Here is a 17,685-nt window from a genome sequence, read left to right on the forward strand (position 1 = left end):
CACAGCTATGAACACCTCTATGGACAGTGGCCCCACCAGTCCCTGGGCAGTCTGTGCCACGGCATCGCCACTCTTTAGGAGAAGAGATTTTTCCTAATGTCTGACCTGAACCCTGCCCAGTGCAACTGAAGGCCATTGCCTCTGGTCCTGTTGCTGTTACCTGAAGAGAAGAGACCAACCCCTCACAGCTGTGGAGAGCAATAAGGTCTCTGCTGAGCCTCCCCTTCTCCAGACTGAACAATTACAGTTCCTTCAGCCACTCCTCATAAGCTTTGTGCTCCGGACCCTTCACAGCTCCATCACCTTCTTTAGACACACTCCAGTGCCTCAATGTCTTTCTTGTAGTGTGGGTCCCAAAACCTAACGCAGTGCTTGAGGTGCAGCCAGGTGTGACCAAGTAGAGTTAGCCTCACCAGCGGTGTGGAAGCTCTTGGAATATTTAGAGCAGCTAGAAAAAAAGATGCTTTCGTGTGCCCTGGGTCAGGTTGGGTTGATTTGTGTTGAGTTTAATTTTGTTTGCAATAGTTTGGATGTAGGTAGGGTACAAGTATGAGTAAAGGCCAGCTTTTCCCTGTAGCTGTGCAGAGTCCCCCAAAGAGCTGTGACCATGCTGTGCCCCCAGCATAGGATGACACATGGGTGACTGCAGGGCAGGGAGGGGATTGTCCCCCTTTGCTTTGCCTCTGTGAGACCCCAGGCTCAGGGACTGAACACAAGCAGGACATGCAGCTTTTTGAATGGGTCCAGAGGAGAGCCATGAAGATGCTCAAAAGGCTGGAGCAAATCTGCTATGAAGAAAGGGAGCTGGGAGTGTTTAGCCTGGCAAAGAGAAGGCTGCAGGGAGACCTCATTGCAGCCTTCCAGTGCAGGAAGGGAGACCAGATTGCAGCCTGCCACCTCTGGCTGCCATAGGAATGCTGGGGAAGGCCAGCATTCCTATTATTATTCTGGGTACAAATGTTCTAATGTGAAAAAAGCAATAACAAACAAGAAAAACAAAGCAAAAAAAAAAAAACAACAAACCATGCCCAATTTCAGTAACTCATTTTTGAAAGCTGTTTTTAACTGATGGTGGAGGATGAAAGTGGGAATCCTGTGGTAGTTAAATATCAGAATCATTTTCCACTTATTTTTTCTTTATATGTATAGGTCTTGATATTACAGGGCTCAAATTATTCATTTGGTCTCTGAAATTACTTTGAAATGTACCGGAGCTCAATAGTGAGATTTTTAGGCTGTTTCCAAGACAGTAGTTTGTTGTTTTTCACTGGATCCTGACAGTTGGAAGCAGATGACTAATTTTCTTTTTGAGGTATTTGCACTGTGGGCGTATGGCATAACTCCCAAGACAGCAATTCAAGTGCTTTCACCTCGTAAATACGTTTTTATATTATACTCAGGTTAGTCAGGAAGTGGAGAGTTGTTGTGTTTTTTTCTTTTTTAATGAATGTATCTTAACAGGGTTGCCTTACGATTAAAATATAAAAGAAGCCCAACACCTGAGAATGAAAAGAATTACAGCTATTTCAAATGAAATCAGAAAATCTTGAAGGAGCCAGAAGCGTTTGAGGCCTAGCCTGTCTCTTGAATATCTCTGTGCCTCTGTCATGCCATCAAAAAATGAGAGGGATAATTGAAATGTCAGCTCTGCATTAATAACAGTTCAGGGAGTTTGTTTGCTAGGGCTGAGCTCTGCTGCCTGGGCCGAATGCTTCCCACAGGTTTCTGCCCCTCCTGCACTGCGGCCCATCATCAGCCCTTGTGCGCAGACCATCCCAGCACAGGCTTCATGTCAGTAGGCTCCACTCGGAGCAAAGGGATTCCCATAGGTAGCAGCTAATCTTATGTTTATGGGTGAAAAACGGCACTAAAACACAGCACCTCAGATTTTGCTTGTCTCAGAGTTTTAAATTAGGAAGGATACTAGCATGCAGTGTTTCCATGCATAGGGGAAATGAATCCCTGGTATTCTTTTATAACTGCAAAGCGGCTGAGATTTCAGTGCAAGCTCAAATACTTTGTGTGCATTACATACATAAGCCAAAGCTGGCTTACAGTACTGCTACCAGCCATACTGGATGCAAACTGAAGGCTTGTTTAGAATTCTACATATTGCACAGCAGTATAACACAAAAAAGACAGTGTACAGTGGCTGGGCAGTGTTGCTATTGCTCATGAGAAAGAGAGGGGATCTTACAAATTGGGAAAAACAGAAGGAAGGACCTTGGAAGCACAGAACTCCCTCTGTTTTAACTTGGTATGTCCGTGCAGGTTCACAGTACTTTCTGTTTTTTTTCATTTCCCTAAATCACAGTAGTTTCAGATTTCACTGCAGTACAGCAGAATCAATAGAGAAGCAGTTCTGCACTTGCTTGTGCTCTGTGCACAGATGCTCAGCAAGATCCCATCCCTAGAAATTTTCTCTGAGCTCATGCAGACGATGGCAAAGTAAACAAATCTCATTTACCAAAGAAATGACGGAAGTCGTGCCAGGTTGAACTATTGTAGAATGTAAATTGCCTTGCTGATGTCAAATACCTCTGCTCATCTCTGCAGTTTGGTCTTTCTGATGAATTATTACACCACGCTCAGCTTCTATTTCATCTTCTTAGGGATAACCAAGAGGGGGAAAAAAAGTGCTCTACCCAATACAGTGCTCTGTTCTCTTCTAGCTTATTTGTGTGATGAGTAACATGGTGGGAAAATTCTATATTATATTGTTGCACCTGTTTTCTGAAGAAAGAGAGGGGGGTCAGAGGGGTTTCAGTGTCCTGTAGGAGAGCAGCTTTCCTTTACTTGCCCCGTGACACAGCCAAGCCCTGTCCTACTGCTCAGTAGGAGGCAAAACCAAACCACCACAGTGAACTTCTGCAGAAGATCTCTGATTTGTCTCCAGTTAAATATTCCATGCAAGTGCTCATTTTCTATTGTTTGCATCTAACAAGGAAAAATAGTTCAGTGGCCGGGAAGAATAACCTAGACGGCTGCAGACAGCGAAGAGGTGCCCACGTTGGACTGTTCTGCATCTTTTGAATTGAATTTTGAATTTATTTATTTACTCAACTATCTTCTACACGTCTCTGCATTTGCAAAGTCCAAAACTAAACCTCAAGAAGATACGAAACAGTGTCATGCCATAATTTCTTAAGGGGTGAGCGGAGAGCAGTACCTGGATGATGCGATTGAAGGGAAGGCCAGCACAGACATGGCAGCTGGGGCATGCACAGAGCTCTCCTAAGACTGAGCTGCATTTTTATTTCTTAATTCTGGAACTTGGGTGGCCAGGATGCTTGACAGTTTAAAAATAAAGCACTTCTCTTTGGGCAAGCCTTCCTGCTGGAACTGTCTGTAGTCAGAACCCATTTTTCTCCAATCAGGATGAAAGATAACCATAGCTCTGGGTAAAGCATGAGGGCTCACAAGTAGGTGTCAATTAGAAATCTGGGGATTAATCTCTCGAAGAACCGACAGCAGTGACAAATTTGACACGATAAAGCTCATTTTGTCTCATTCTTACATGACTGGATAGATCTGTGGCTCACTGCTCTCTCTCTAGATTCTGATACTACCGACATTGAAAATGCTGTTATTAAAGGATTATTCTAATTGTGTGAAGTGAAAACTGGTAATTCAGTACCTAAATAACATCCTCTTTTAGAGACTAATTTAGCTGAGAAACTCTCCTTGCAGGTACGCAATTTGGACAGCTCGGTGACAGTTGGAAAAGCTTCCCTTATGATCTGCAGTAATTCATATGGAGACATTTAGCAAGAACATTATAGTCTGCTTTACACTTTTTAAAAATCATTCATTGTAAGGCTTTGCTAATTCCATGCATGACCCATAGAAGTTTGCTTGGTGGCACTCACTGCAGCCATTTGATGGAAAGCCTTGAACCTCTTTGTAAGTTCAGAGCTGCAGAGCTCCGCTGACACGGGGAGGTGAGGTGGCGACACTTTGTCTTGATCCAAAAACAGGGTAAGCAGCGGTCAGGCAGACATCACACAGCCACAGAGAACACTTGAAATGCACAGGCACAGTTGGGAAGAGCAGCAGTACGTGCAGCTAACAGCTGGTACTTTTAGCAAAACGATGCATGTGTTCTGAAACTTGAATTTTCCCACTGTCATTTCTGGAGAGAACAGAGTATAAGTGCTAAGTCTGAATAACTCTGTTATAAAGGCATGTCTTTGGGTTTGTTGTTGTGTGTTTTTATTTTAGTTTTATGGGTATCCTACATACTGAATGTTCCTAACAGTTCATTTTTCATTTCTGTTTATCGCTGTTTGCTTGATGAAAATCTTCTGTTGCTGTATTTCCAATGAAGGATGTTTAGTTGCCATAAGGTGGCTATTATGATCAGGCTACTTAATGCAGCACTCCATAAGCATCCATAGTGTCCAGGGATTCTGGAATGTCTGTGAACTATTTTGCCCTTGCTTTTTATCCACCTTGACAAGGTGATCTGAAGCTCTGATTATGAGCAATAGAACGAAGTCGTCCACCTCTTACCAAAAAAATCATACACAAAATTAGAGTCCCATCAAGTTTGGAAGATCTATGAAATATAGTCGTACTGTTTTGTGAAATACACATTATGTGCACTTGCAGATACAGCTTCAGATTGTTTTCAGTGTTCTAATTCAGGAAGCATAATGCGAAGTTACTCCTTGAATGACTGTGATGGTCAGCCTTCTATTTGTTTCCATTTGGAGTTATGCAGAATTTTAAGTGTGAGGGCTTAAGGATGGTTGTGCTGGCTGGCAGCAGGCATTGAAACAATCTCCTCTAGGCAATATGCAGCTCAGACCTATAAGGAAATCTGTCCCATGAGCAGTGGAGCTGGGAGCTGTGTCAGCATGCAGCACAGTGCTCTGCTTGGTTTGCACTGAGGAAGGCTGCACTGCTGCTCTGCAGCTGCAGCACCACTGTGAGGGCAGGAAACTGGACTTCTGTAGGGTTCCAGTGCTTATCTGGATTTCAAGGAAGGCTAAATGAGTGTCTGAGTGATGAGCTGCAACGAGGAAATGAGCACAGAGCTGAGGGGAAAGAACCTGCAATGCATGCAAAGAGTTAGTCTTATAACTCCTTTAGCAAACTAACGTTGGGAAAGCCTTAAGTTTTCATGGTATGCACTTTGAATATGGCTCACAGTTTGGGCAATGGCAAAAGTGTAGCTTTTCATGAATAGAATTAGCTGCACACTTCAAAAGGGGGAAGTAGTGACATGAGTGCCCGTAAGAAAAGGTGTTGGGACTTGGAAGCACAGAGCGTTCCTCCCTGTACCGCGAGTTGGCATGGCAGTAGTAGAGTGCTTCTCTTTAAGACTTTGTGGAAACAACAGGAAGAAATGATTTATATCTCTCTCTATATAAATCACTTATATATGTTTCTAATATTTATGCTAAAATATTGAAATCTACTGTTTTGAATTGCAAGATCTGCAAAGCACCGATTTGTTAGAAATTATTTTTCCTTAACTCTGGAAAATGCATCTGAAGAGCTTTTGTGTCTCTGCCACAGAAAGGCGAATTGCTACAACCTCCAAGATGTTGTGGCCCTTCTAGCTCACGAAAGCTCTATGAACAGTGCAGCTCTGAAACACGACAAATGCAGTGATGCTAAAGAGATCAGGAGGAAATTTAGGAGATGCTCTCAGGTAGAGTAACAGGCAGAACAGTTCTGACAGCTCCAGTGGGCAAACAGAAGAGATGTATGTGAAGATCTATAGGTGAAGTCGTGTCTAGTCATCACAGTCCTACGTTCCAAAGGGCTGCTGCTATTGCGCCCTGAAACTTGGCTGCATTAACATGGTGCACAATGTGATGTAATTACTGCATCACAGATAAAGCTGGCTGTATTCCTTCTGGTTTCCCTATCTTTGTTTGCAGTGCAGCTGTTGCCTTCTTTGAAGCTTATCAACAGATTGCTTTCCTCCATTTCCAAGCTTTCTCTTAGAAACAATTTTCTTAAACTTTACCCGTGCTACGTTTGTAATTGAAAAAGCAAAATGAAACCAGAGAGGTTAAAAAAAAACCACCAAAACAGTCCCAAACAAAACCATGTCGTATCATTTCTGCAGCCAGCGCATTACTTCCAAAGGCTGTGCTTTCCAGAGGTTGGATATTTGTAAGCTTTCTGAGCTTACCGTTCTCCTTAGGTGAAATAAAGAACTTGCCTGTAAGAGTATTGGTGTATGCGTAGGTGGATGGAGTTAGACAGCAGAGGTTGTTACTGCCTTCATTTGCTCTCTCCCCTTCGCCTGAGCTGAATAGCCAGACTGTGCTTGGAGTGGCTTCTGAAAAGCGAGGAAAGCAAACTGGGCAATAATTGCTTTGACTTTCATTTTTCATCGTTCTTGACTCAGGATAAGTTTATGTTCAGCTCTTGTGATCCTGAGGGTGATTGCTTGCAGTATTTGTTAGAAGTATTGGGGTAAGGCTGCTGTTTTTCTGCGCTGGATGAAGCCCTACTCTCCTCCTTGCTTTAATATCCATGCAAACACACGCAGTTTTGCTTCGCTTTGCTGCTTGGAAATGATAATAGGGCACCCAGATATCCTGTATTCATTGGAAGGATGCATGCAATGGCATTTAAAATCCGTCCATGAGATCGTATTCTTTCAAAGCCTCTTTGAATGAGCTCTCTGAACTGCTGGTGTTGTCTGGAATTGCTGCTTTCATGTTGCTGAGAGCTCTCTGAATTCCTGAACCACTAACAAATGAATACAAATGATTGCTGAAACAGGTTCATTTAACTCTTGTCTAATATGTAGCATTTGGCCTGGTGCAGTCAAAACACTGGCTCATTTTTGTATGGCAAATTGAGTGCTTTGTTTATTAAAATTACTGATTTATTGCATAATAAGAAGGGCCTTGATTACTGTTCCTTCTCACAGCAAGGATTTAAGGAGCAGGTCATCGATGTTCTCCAGCTGCAAGATATTTTCAGTTATCTGTTCATCTTCTGAGTACTTCTCTTGTTACATATTTCACATGCAGTACCATCGTCAGCCAAGTTTTGAAGTCAGTGCCTTGTGTTTTGTTTTCACTCCTCCTGACTTAGTGCGGCTCCATACAGGTAAACAGAGCAGAATTTTGGCTTGCTTAATTGAATGCACTGTGTCTGAATACAGGCATGTCTACAGCTGTTAGAGATTGCTAACAGTTTACTAGAAGATAAAGCAAGCATAATTCAGAGCCAATAATTTGTTTTGGGTCTTTGAGCTGCACAGTGCATCACGTAATAGTCAGTTCTGTTCCCCCACCTGGAGCTGGAAGCCTGAACGGAAGCTGTAGCTCTGCTACTTCTGTTCATGCATGACTTAAATCAAAGGTTGTTTAATGCCCTTGGCTATGATGTATTTTTGTTGTTGTTGTTGTTGAGACCTCCACACAGAAAGACTGAATCGCTACTCTGCCAAAATGTTATTAAATAATGATGCATGCAAGGAACGTACACTTTTAATAATCATCTTTGATTGGGGTGTGTGTGGCTGTCACAAGCTAGCCATGATGATTTCTAACCCGTCTCCAGATCCGTGCCATGCTGTTCAGATAGATTTAATGCATCAAAATTATGCTGCAGCTGATGGTAAGAGCTGTGTTGCCTGACGGCCCCAACTTTTCATTCTGTGACCAATAAATTGGAGCGTGATCCTCAGTCAGAGAAGAGGGGACGTGATGCGTGCTCAGTGCATCAGGTTTGGGCAGCAGGAGCCCTCTGCCTCTTGTCAGGAGTGAAGGGAAGATGTTCTTTTCTTCCTCCTGTTTTTTTCAACTGCTTTTCATCAGAGTTGAGTGCTGTATGTTGCTGCTAATTGCAGATAATGTACTACTGACATTTTGAAAAGTACACATGGATGATGTTCACCCAAAGGATGATACTGCTATCTTCAGAGATGCTGATACACTTTTGCTGGCATAGACTCATTTAGTGATGAATTGCAGTAATAGCAGTTCAAGACCTACAGCATATTAGTGAAAATGAATCTACTGAGCACCAGTCCCATGGCACAACAAGCACTTAAAGAACACTGATTTTCTTGAAGGGAGAAAAATCTGATTGAGAGAGTTAGCTGTATACTCTATATTGTCTTCCTTTTCTTTTTTTCTTTTTTCTTTTTGGCCTGCAGTGCATTATTTATTTGTGTGTATTGGAAGGTATTTAATATGCATAAGAAATCCAATAGACTGCCATAAACACAGAGCACTGTTTTTTGTTTTAGTTCCTGGCAGACTTGTATATGTCTGCCAGGGAAGCAGAGATGAAGCTGTAGTAATTCTTTCATTTTCTTGTTATAAACTGACCTAACAGGAGTCAGGGGCTGCTAAAGGAAGAAATGGCAACACCCTGAAATTGAGAAGATATGTGGTGGTTTTGTATACGCAGCAGTTGGTCTTGGTGGCAAAATGTTGTAGAAATCAATGTGGTAATGGGCAAGAATTACTGAGAAAAAAAGCAGAGTACCTTTTATTGAAATGGCCTAATTTGAGGGGAATAAGGGTAAAGATACTTTCTTTCAGTTAATAATGCACCGGTGCTTTGCGTGAGAACAGACAGTTCTTTCAGCTCTGTAGTACACTCAGTGGAGAACAGAAGCATCCCAGGCACAGTGCTGGACTCCTTTCTGCATCTCCTTGTATATCTCACAGGTGCTAGGAAGTTAAATGGATCCAGAATACAGGGATTCCTTAAGCAGGAGAAAATGTACAAGCATGCATCTCTCCTTTCCTCCATCACCACCCTCACACACTTCGTGTCTGGCCATGAGGAGGCACATCTGGGACAAGCCCAGGGCACGTGCAGGGGGAGCTGCAAGAGCTTTGCTGCTCATTCTAAGTTTGGAGGCATTTCAATGCCCTTGTATTGAAAACAAACCTTCATCTGAAGGCTCACTGTCATTTGTAGATATTTTGCCTCCCGTTTTTATAATTAACCTCCAGTGCTGGTGTAGCTGCCACTGGTTGTGATTTTGCAGTTAACATCAAAGAATCAGTAAAACATCTTAATTGCCTCTTTCACACACCAGAAATGAATTCAAAACGTGTTGTATCTTCGGGTGGTGGGGAAGGACCATTTCACCACTGCCACGTATCTTACAGGGAAAAAGTAAAAGAGTGCTACTAAATAGGCTTTTTGATCAAATATAGTACAGCCTTGTAGACTCTTACACTGATATCTGTATATAAGAGGCAGTACAGTCTTGTGAAGAACTGGGATTCACAGGTAGTCCCACTGTTTTAGAGCCAATATAGGCTACAGCTTTGTCTGGTTAGCAGCTTCAGAGGGACGATTTGAAGATATCAGCAACCATTTTAGTTTGACTAAGACCTCTTTTGTGCTGAGGGCATGGATGCCATTCAGATGCTTGGTACATGAAATGGGTCAGCTGTAAAATTAAAAATAAGTACTTTGTGGGATGTGCTTTCTGGTATCGTTGGGAAAACAAAAAAATGACATGTAGGTGTATGGAGGGGACACTTATTTATAGCAGGTCCCTTTGTGGTAGGTGTGTGTGTTTCATACTCGCGGGGTTCAAAATGATCAGATTATGAGTTACGACCGAGAAATATTTTTCTGTGTCTTATGATTTGACAAGCATCATGTTATAGAATCACAGAATGGCTTGGGTTGGAACAGACCTCAAGGATTGTCATCATCTCTTTCTGATCCCCGTTTAGTTTTGTAAGTTAGTAAAGCCAGAGGAATAGGTTTTCAGAATAACTACGAAAAAATAAAAATCCATATGTTGCTTTCAGCTGGAGCAAGAAGGTTCCCAGCCCAAAGATCTGGGAAGTGACACAATATTTTCAAGGCACTATGACTGCCTCCAGAACAAGCTAAAAATGCTAAGGTGGTGTTGAAGAATTTGTCCAACAGCTAAGATTATTTTTCTCAATACTTAGGGCTAACCAGATACTTTCCACACTGCTAGAGGAAAAATTAAATTACAAATCTAAGATGTATGTTTTTGACTGAAATTTAAGGCCTTAAGTAGCAAGATCCACTGGTTTCTGATTTTAAAATCCAGATTGCAGAAACCATAACTTTATAGTGCATGCACATTCTGAATGTATTTGCTGAATAAGTATTAGCAGCTAAGTCTGAAAATGTTTTAGAGAATGCAAGAGACAGGCTGAGCTCTCAGTAAAGACTGCATTGTGTTACAGGAGCCAGTGCTTGTGATGCATTCAGAGTTGATGGCAGTTGCATAAGTTAGGGGTAAACAGAACCTTTTCTTTTGTCCTTAAGAGTTTATCATGTATAGGAAAGTAGGAATGCTACAAAGACTTGATATTCCAAGTTCTTATTCCATTTTCTTAAACGTTTCAGAAAGTGAAAGCAAAGCAAACAGGATTCATATGCTGTGAATGGAATTGTACCCAGAGTTATAACACTTTCCCTGTCTATTAGGTTCTTACACAGTGAGGATTCTCCCTCCTGCTCCTCATGCCATGTCAGGTTGCTGCCTTAAATCCTGCCTTAGGAGGGGCTGCTTCCAAGCTCCTAAGAAAGCTGTGCAGGAGCTGGGCGCCAATGAGCCTCAGCTCATTACATCCCCATGTATTTTGAGCAGCAGAGATACAGTGTAAGCTTTCCCTACATGACTACCCGAGGACGTTCTGCTGCGATGTGCAGATAGCAGATCTGCTCGTGCAGCCGGCAGGCTCTGCAGGACTCCCAGCATGTACAGCTGAGTGATAGGAGGCAGAACTTGGTGCTCTGCAGAGGGGCACGGGACTGCTGATGGGAACCGACATGGGCAAAACCCACCACAGCACATACAGGAGAAAGCATTTAAACCAGTTTGCACTCACCCTTCTCTGTGAGCTTCTCCTTTCTCTAGCTCCTGTATGACACCCAACAACACTTTGATGGTTTCCTGACTCGAGCTGATCAAATTTTCCATCATCTGAAGCTGCGCTTTCAAGTCCACAACTTCCGTGTGAGGCACGATTTGTTGGCATTCCTCGCTCAGGGCGACGGCAGCCTGGCAGGGCTGCGCAGCCTCCATGGGCGCCGCGTTCACCTGCAGGCCCCGCTCGCTACATTCGCTGGCCCGGCACTGCGCCTGCGGCGGGCAGGCGGCCGCATCTCCCGCCTGGCCCTGCACGCCATTCACATGCACGGTCCTCTTTTTGTCCTCCTCGCCCGCCGGGCACAGCGACCAGTCGGGCTCGGGCTGCGAGGCGTCCGGGCCGCCGGCCGGTAGGTAGACGGTGGCCACTTCTGTCTTAAACACCCTCCCGTGGAGGGGCTGGCCCGACTCCTCGGCTCCCGGCTTGCCCTTGCCGGGCTCGGCCGCGTTGAGGAGGCTGCAGCCGTGCAGCTCAGCGCCCTGCCAGGTCCAGGCTGCGCCAGGCCCCGTGCTTGCCCGCTCACCCACGTGGGAGATGAACTCGGCCGTCTGCAGGCTGCCGGCCTTCTTGCCCCACTGACTGCCGTCCTCCGAGCTCCTGCTGTCCTTCTCCTTAATGTCTATCAGGAAGCCGTTGTTTTCACTCTTAAAGGTGTCAACGGCCGAGGCGCTTTTAATGATATTCCCTTTTTTCCGGTCCAGAGGAAAGGTCTGGTAACACTTCTTGAGATCGGGGGATGTCTGAACTCCTGTGCTCTTGGTGACGTTGGGGATGGACCTCCGGGCCGGCACCGTCATGTATTTGCGATACGCCGTCTTGTAGGAAACGGGCTTGGCTTCTCTTTTGTCTGTATCCTGGGTGGTGGAGAGCTGCTTGTCCCGCTGCTCGTTCTGGGCCTCGCAGATATCCTTAAATCTCACCTGCAGGGCTTTGTTGCGTTTCTTTATCTGCCGGTTGGGATCCAGTGCATATTTCATCTCCAAAGCGAGCGAAGCTGCAGGCTCAACTTCGCTTTCCGAGGTGGTGAGTAAGCATTTGCTGGGCTCCTTACTCACCATGATGCCTGCATTAAAAACAGTTTGAAAAGAAAAGCCTTGTGTTACAACAGAAATAGCAGTTACTCACAAAGCTTGCAAGATGTGAGCTGTGTCCCCGTGTTCTGACTGAAATGACCGGCACCCTCAACCCTCTTAGCTCCATTCCCTTAATTAAGTCCCAGGTTTTCACATTAGATGTTGGTCGTTTGCTAGAAGTGTTGAACTGGCATTGCTTTTTACAGTATGCTCGCTTACAAGGTGAGTTGTTCTCGGTTCCTCTGTGTAATACATCTGCGTCCTTGCGAGGGGGTTCTTTAATTTCTCATTCCAGTTGTCACTCTCTGGATTTTCTTTAAGTCTACCTCATAGCTAAACCTACAGTCTGGGTGTAGATGAATTATCAGCAAGCGGTTGGTATTGCTGCATGCGTAAACTTTGTGATCTCAGGAAGTTGGTGGAAGAAGACAGCAGTGTGTAAATTAATTTTGCTTCAAATGCAAACCAACCCACTTTAACCAGAAGCGCTACTATACCTTTATAACAGAGCTTCTTATCCCCAGAGATCCTAAAGCACTAAAAAGTAAGAAAAAAGCAACAAAAAAAACCCTGTGATGAGTCACAGCAATGACTTAATCTTCTATTGAAATACGAGCACCTCCTCAAGGATGAAAAGATGTCAACTGCTTAACACAGCACAGAGCAAAAAAACCCCACCAGCTCTATCTCTGCACAGATCATGAGGGATCTGTAGTAACTGGATGGTTAAGACCTCGTTTTTACACTTCATTTGAGGTTGTCATTTTTAGTCTCCTATTGCACAAATTCCTCCCTAACTCTGAAATTTACTGAATTAGCAAATTCTCACTTAATCCAGGATTTCTGCACATATCTCCTATTTCAACACTGATGTGCCTTCGGAGGGACCCAGACTAAAATTTAAAATGAGTATAGGGACTTTCAGGTATGGTATATCTGAAATACACTTTTGATTAAAATCCTTCAACTTGAAGAGTTAATTGCCACAATGGGGTATGCTTGACAAAATTAGCTCTCGAGTGAATCCTTATGACTAGGCTATATTAGTTTTAATTTAAGAAAACATAATAGAGAGGCCATTTTCAATGGTAAATTGAATGTTGATGGTTTCTTTTTTTGTTTGTTTTAAAGTAATTGTAACCCTAGGAGTTACTAAGACATGCAAGAATGCGTGGCAGACAACCTGCATACTGCAAGGTTGGGCTTCTGTGCTATCTAATTGCCTGCAAAAGTTTCCAGCAAATGTGTCATCAGTTAAAGATGATCATTTTGCTCCCCCAGTTCAAGCCATTTGCAAACAAGAGCTATTCTGTGTGGTTGCCTTTTTCTACCTAATTTGTCACATTCAGGTAGCAGTGAGTGAGAAGTGCTCCTTTCAAGGGGAGGTTTCTGACTAAATCTGCGTGAGGCAGAAGAAAGTCCTTAAAGAGAACAAAAAGGGAGAAAATTCTGAATGCAGGCATTCAAATAATGGGATCTTAGATTGCTATATGTGAGTTTTCAAACCAAATATATACATATGTGTAAGCATAATACATGATACCAGCATGACCAAGCCCCCCCTGTTACGGGATTGTAAAGTGGAACTGCTGGAGGGAGGCCTAAAGATGAAACTGAAGCTGAATATGGTGTCACAGTGGTCTTCTACTTTGTGCCAGGGTATCTGAGTGTGAGGTCAGCTATCCCTGTGCCTGCAATAAATGATATACAAAGATGGAGACGTTTTTGCAGGAAAAAAGTGAACTACATAGGAATATTAGGAATTTTCTGTTCCAGCTGAGGGTACAGTTGTGCTGTATGTAGAATGTTAGTATCTAATACTAAGTGTTTAGGGGCCTCTTAATTGTATTATGTTTGCAGAAGTTATTACATTGATGTTTGAAGTTATACCCCTATTTGACACATGTTCTGTATACAGAATCCCATTGTTTCAAATCTTCCAAAGGTAGTGATGGTAGAAATATGCCCACCTGTCTACCTAAAGGTGAGAGCTTAGAATTCTTTACTGAATATTGAAGTGCTCAGTAAGATATACAGCTGTACAGCCATCGGCCTGCCATTTTGTGGTCCTGGATAGGATGTGTTGTAAAAGCTGGTGTTAAAACTCTGCAACTTCATAAACATAGAACTATTGGAAGCAAGTCCTCCGAAACTCTCCTAGATCTGGTAAATCAATGAATTTGCCCCCAAAATGAATAACAGCAATGCAAGAGCCACTGTATCCAGTAGTTGTTTGGTGACTTTTTGCACTGTTAAGATATTTTACAAAATATGATGTAGAAAGATGTGAAATACTTATGAAGTAGAGGAATTATGACTGAAAAGAGGACGCATTTTTACCTATAGAAGAAGCTTACAAAAATTGGTTGTTAGATCTGGAAGTCGCTTCCAGCAGACATCACTTAAGATACCTTAAAGTAATCAGCATCCCTGGAGTAGTGGTTTTGCTGGCACTTTGCTAGTGGATCCTACTGTAAAATAACACTCAATTTATTGTAAAGTACTGGCTTGATGTGTTATTAGTACACATCCAAACTGTCTCCATTTTCAGATTATTTGGGACACTACATTACCCCTTCATCTTGGTGGATCCCTGGGTCTGTTTGGAATGACTTAACAGGCAGAATTAATGGAGTCTCTAGCTCAGACAAAACCAGGAGTCTGGTGATATTCTACAGAATAGAAATAGATAAACAGGGCACTCTATTCGTGCTGCAGTTCATTTTAAGCATGCCTTCAACAGCCAATAATTGACTCTTCAAAATCTTGTTTCTCTTTCTCAGTAGCACAGGCCTGATTGATTTAGCTAATCTAGAGCTCTAGTATCTTGGACTAATAATTTCATCAATATCTGTGACTAAGAATTACAGCAACCAAAAGAACTACATTTTTGCTCAGTTCTGTGTCTGTCTCCAAGGTGAACTGCATGCGCTCATTGGAAAGCAAAACGACTGAGCAAAGAGTTGATTCTGAGTTGGTTATTTAACACAGGAACGTTTATATAATACTTTTTGTTGTTGTTGTTTCATTGATGTTTTGGACAAGGTGCTGGCTTCAATCTTGGTTTACTTAGACAATACAATGTACTTTTTAGGGAGTCACGTTTAATCATCCCACTTGTATTTGCGATCACACAGTGCTGGAGGTCTGAATTCTTTCCACTAAACGTAGTACCAAAATTCATGTTGATTTCATGGGGAACAGGAAGATGCCATAGGCATGTTGACCTGACCAGACCTGGACCTGGTCTGGTAAATGGGAAAAGGAAATCTCAGTATCGTTTGTTTCCTTTCCTCCATGCACTAATCTGTAATCCTGCTGCTCGTTACTCAACATGGTGTATGCAGGAGTACAAGGACTCCACGGATAAAGTGGGCAATTGTAAAATGTGCTACAGGCTGCATGGTTTTTTGGTTACTTTGGGAAATTACTGAGATGGAGATTCAGAATCTGTATAAGTATGGCAGAGTTGATGGCTGACTCTGTCACCAGGCTCAGGAAAGCTTTGGATTTGCATCCCAGTTGCAGATGCCAACAGAGATTACACATTTATACTATTTGTCTATACTTACTCTAAACAAACCCTGATTGCGTGACACAATTTGCAAAGCAAAATATTTAATAATCACAGAGCTTATTTTTCAGTTTTTAGCCTGGATTTGTTTATAAATTCCTGGTTGATTACACCTAAGCAGGGTTCCCTTATGTTTGAAAATGGAAGTAAACTATTAAATGATAATAATAAAATAAATGGTACACAGAGAAGCCTTAAGTTTGCACAGAATCTTCAGGGTAAGTCATGGAAACCACGTTCTTTGTTCAGCTAAATAAATGCCTCCCTTTCTACCCTTCATGTAAGACACTGCCTAGGTTTCCTCCTCAAGTTATTTGGTGCAATGGGTTCCCAGCAGTATGTATTAATTAACAGTGTGGACTTAAACTTCCCAATTTCCAAATGCAGCTGACAAGCAGAGATGCCAATCTGTGTGTTTTCAGGCCCCATAAAGGCACTGGAGTTGTAGCTGTAAACTTCTGTGCACACATGAACAGCACAAAGGTGTCTGTGGATGTGGTTGGTGTTGTGGTGGATGTATTTAATAGCTTAAAGAAAAAAAACAACTTAGGGGATTGCAAATGATTGGGCTTTACTGTGTATAGGAAAGGTCATTGGTGATATGCAGCTTGTTCTGGCTTCTGAAGGCTCTACTTCCTCATGGGAAATCCTGCCCTGCATACTGTCCTTATGCATCATTGTAAAATTTAATAATATCTATTTGTTGGTCTCTATTTCCATCATTAAAATGGACATCAGAAAGAAACTCTGATTGACTGCCTGTGACTACAACACAAGATGGAAGCCTACTTTCTTGGTAATTCTAAATGTAACTTTGTGTAGACCAGTGATGGCAAGATACTGTACATGTAATCAGAATACTGATGGTATGTTTTTGTTTCTCCCACTGTCAGACATTATGACTTTCACCTATTTTAGGAGCGTTTTCACTCTTTCCAGAGGAATCCACTGTTGTTAACCATGATGTTACGATGCAGACTTAAAAACTAATGTGACAGTGACCTGAGTGCTAAATGGGTAAAGTCTGATGAGCAAAACTGGGCTGATAAGGAAGAAATGTATTGGGAAATACTAATCATCTTAGCCATTGATTAATTAGTAGCTGTTTGCAGAACAGTTACAGTTTTTACAGAGGTTTAATACGCAGGTATGAGGATGAAATGTGACTTGCAGATACATTGAAGGCCTGACCCATTTTTGTGGTTTAAACAGTACCGATGGCTATTAGGGAAAAAAACCACTATGCCTTATGACATAGAAAACTGACGTGGTAGAGCAGTCTGTCTTCCTTTTATCAGAATTGTTCATGTAGAATAATAGAGTTAGCAGTGCTGGTAAATGTCAAACTAATATTTTTTTTAAACTCTGTTCTGAACCCCTTAAGCATTGAACTTGCATTTTCTCTCTTGAACTTCCTTAGTCATTGCTCAGTGCTGAATTCGTTCTTACTGCTGCTTCCAGATATCCTGTGTTTTATCAAGCAGAGGGCAAAGTGCCGTAGCCAGATAATCTTCCTGTTTTGAGAAGTTTGTACCACTTCAATGAACTACAGAGCATTACCACCAGTTGCCTAACTGGGGTTTTTCACTCTGTGGTCTGGAGACGCTTTGAGATTGTCCTCCTGCATTATTGATGAGAGACCTGTGGTAGCTGTGATGGCTGTTAGCGCAAGCTCCAGAAACAAGCAGGCAGATGGGCTCTGATTTTTGCAGGTCTGTTCCAACTGAACCGTTCTATCTATCGATCATCTCGTTTCAGTGATGACATGCGACTGCTTCTTAATTGCCTCCAAAGTCTTCCTTTGGTGTAAGTAGGATCGTGTGGCATTTGATTTTCCCTTTTTTTCTCCCACTCGTTGGTAGGCGCTGTACGAAGTATAAAAACAATATCCTACCTAATGGCTGAAATGGACTGTAAATGCCTTTAAATGCTCTTGTGAGCTTTAGTTTTACAGCTAAGTGGCTACAAATAAAATATATGATATAAGAAGCCTGTGGAATTTCAGATAGAAAAGTTACATAGAGCAGGATAAACTATTTAAAATTCCCTGACAAAACAGTTTCTCTGAATGCACAAACTGATGTTTGTTCTCTTCTACAATTGTGATGTCTGCTCCGTGTTCTGAGGACAGTTTGTTAGTAATCCTTGCTTTTTGATGCTTCCTATGTTATTACAT

The 17,685-nt window shown here is 42.5% G+C and overlaps 2 protein-coding genes across 4 annotated transcripts in view; one reads left to right on the forward strand and one right to left on the reverse strand.

Annotated features, from left to right (window-relative positions):
• The window catches only part of DOCK1 (dedicator of cytokinesis 1), a 276,377-nt gene that overhangs the window by 109,386 nt on the left and 149,306 nt on the right, over nucleotides 1–17,685 (forward strand). The window lies entirely within an intron of this gene.
• The window catches only part of INSYN2A (inhibitory synaptic factor 2A), a 44,357-nt gene that overhangs the window by 19,599 nt on the left and 7,073 nt on the right, over nucleotides 1–17,685 (reverse strand). The window contains exon 2 of the mRNA XM_048946168.1: nucleotides 10,821–11,925. Within this exon, the coding sequence (XP_048802125.1) occupies nucleotides 10,821–11,920 (1,100 nt within the window). The 5' untranslated portion in view covers nucleotides 11,921–11,925. The remainder of the gene's footprint in view (nucleotides 1–10,820; nucleotides 11,926–17,685) is intronic.

The sequence above is a fragment of the Lagopus muta genome, chromosome 5, assembly GCF_023343835.1.
Source record: "Lagopus muta isolate bLagMut1 chromosome 5, bLagMut1 primary, whole genome shotgun sequence".
Classification (NCBI taxonomy): Eukaryota; Metazoa; Chordata; class Aves; order Galliformes; family Phasianidae; genus Lagopus; species Lagopus muta.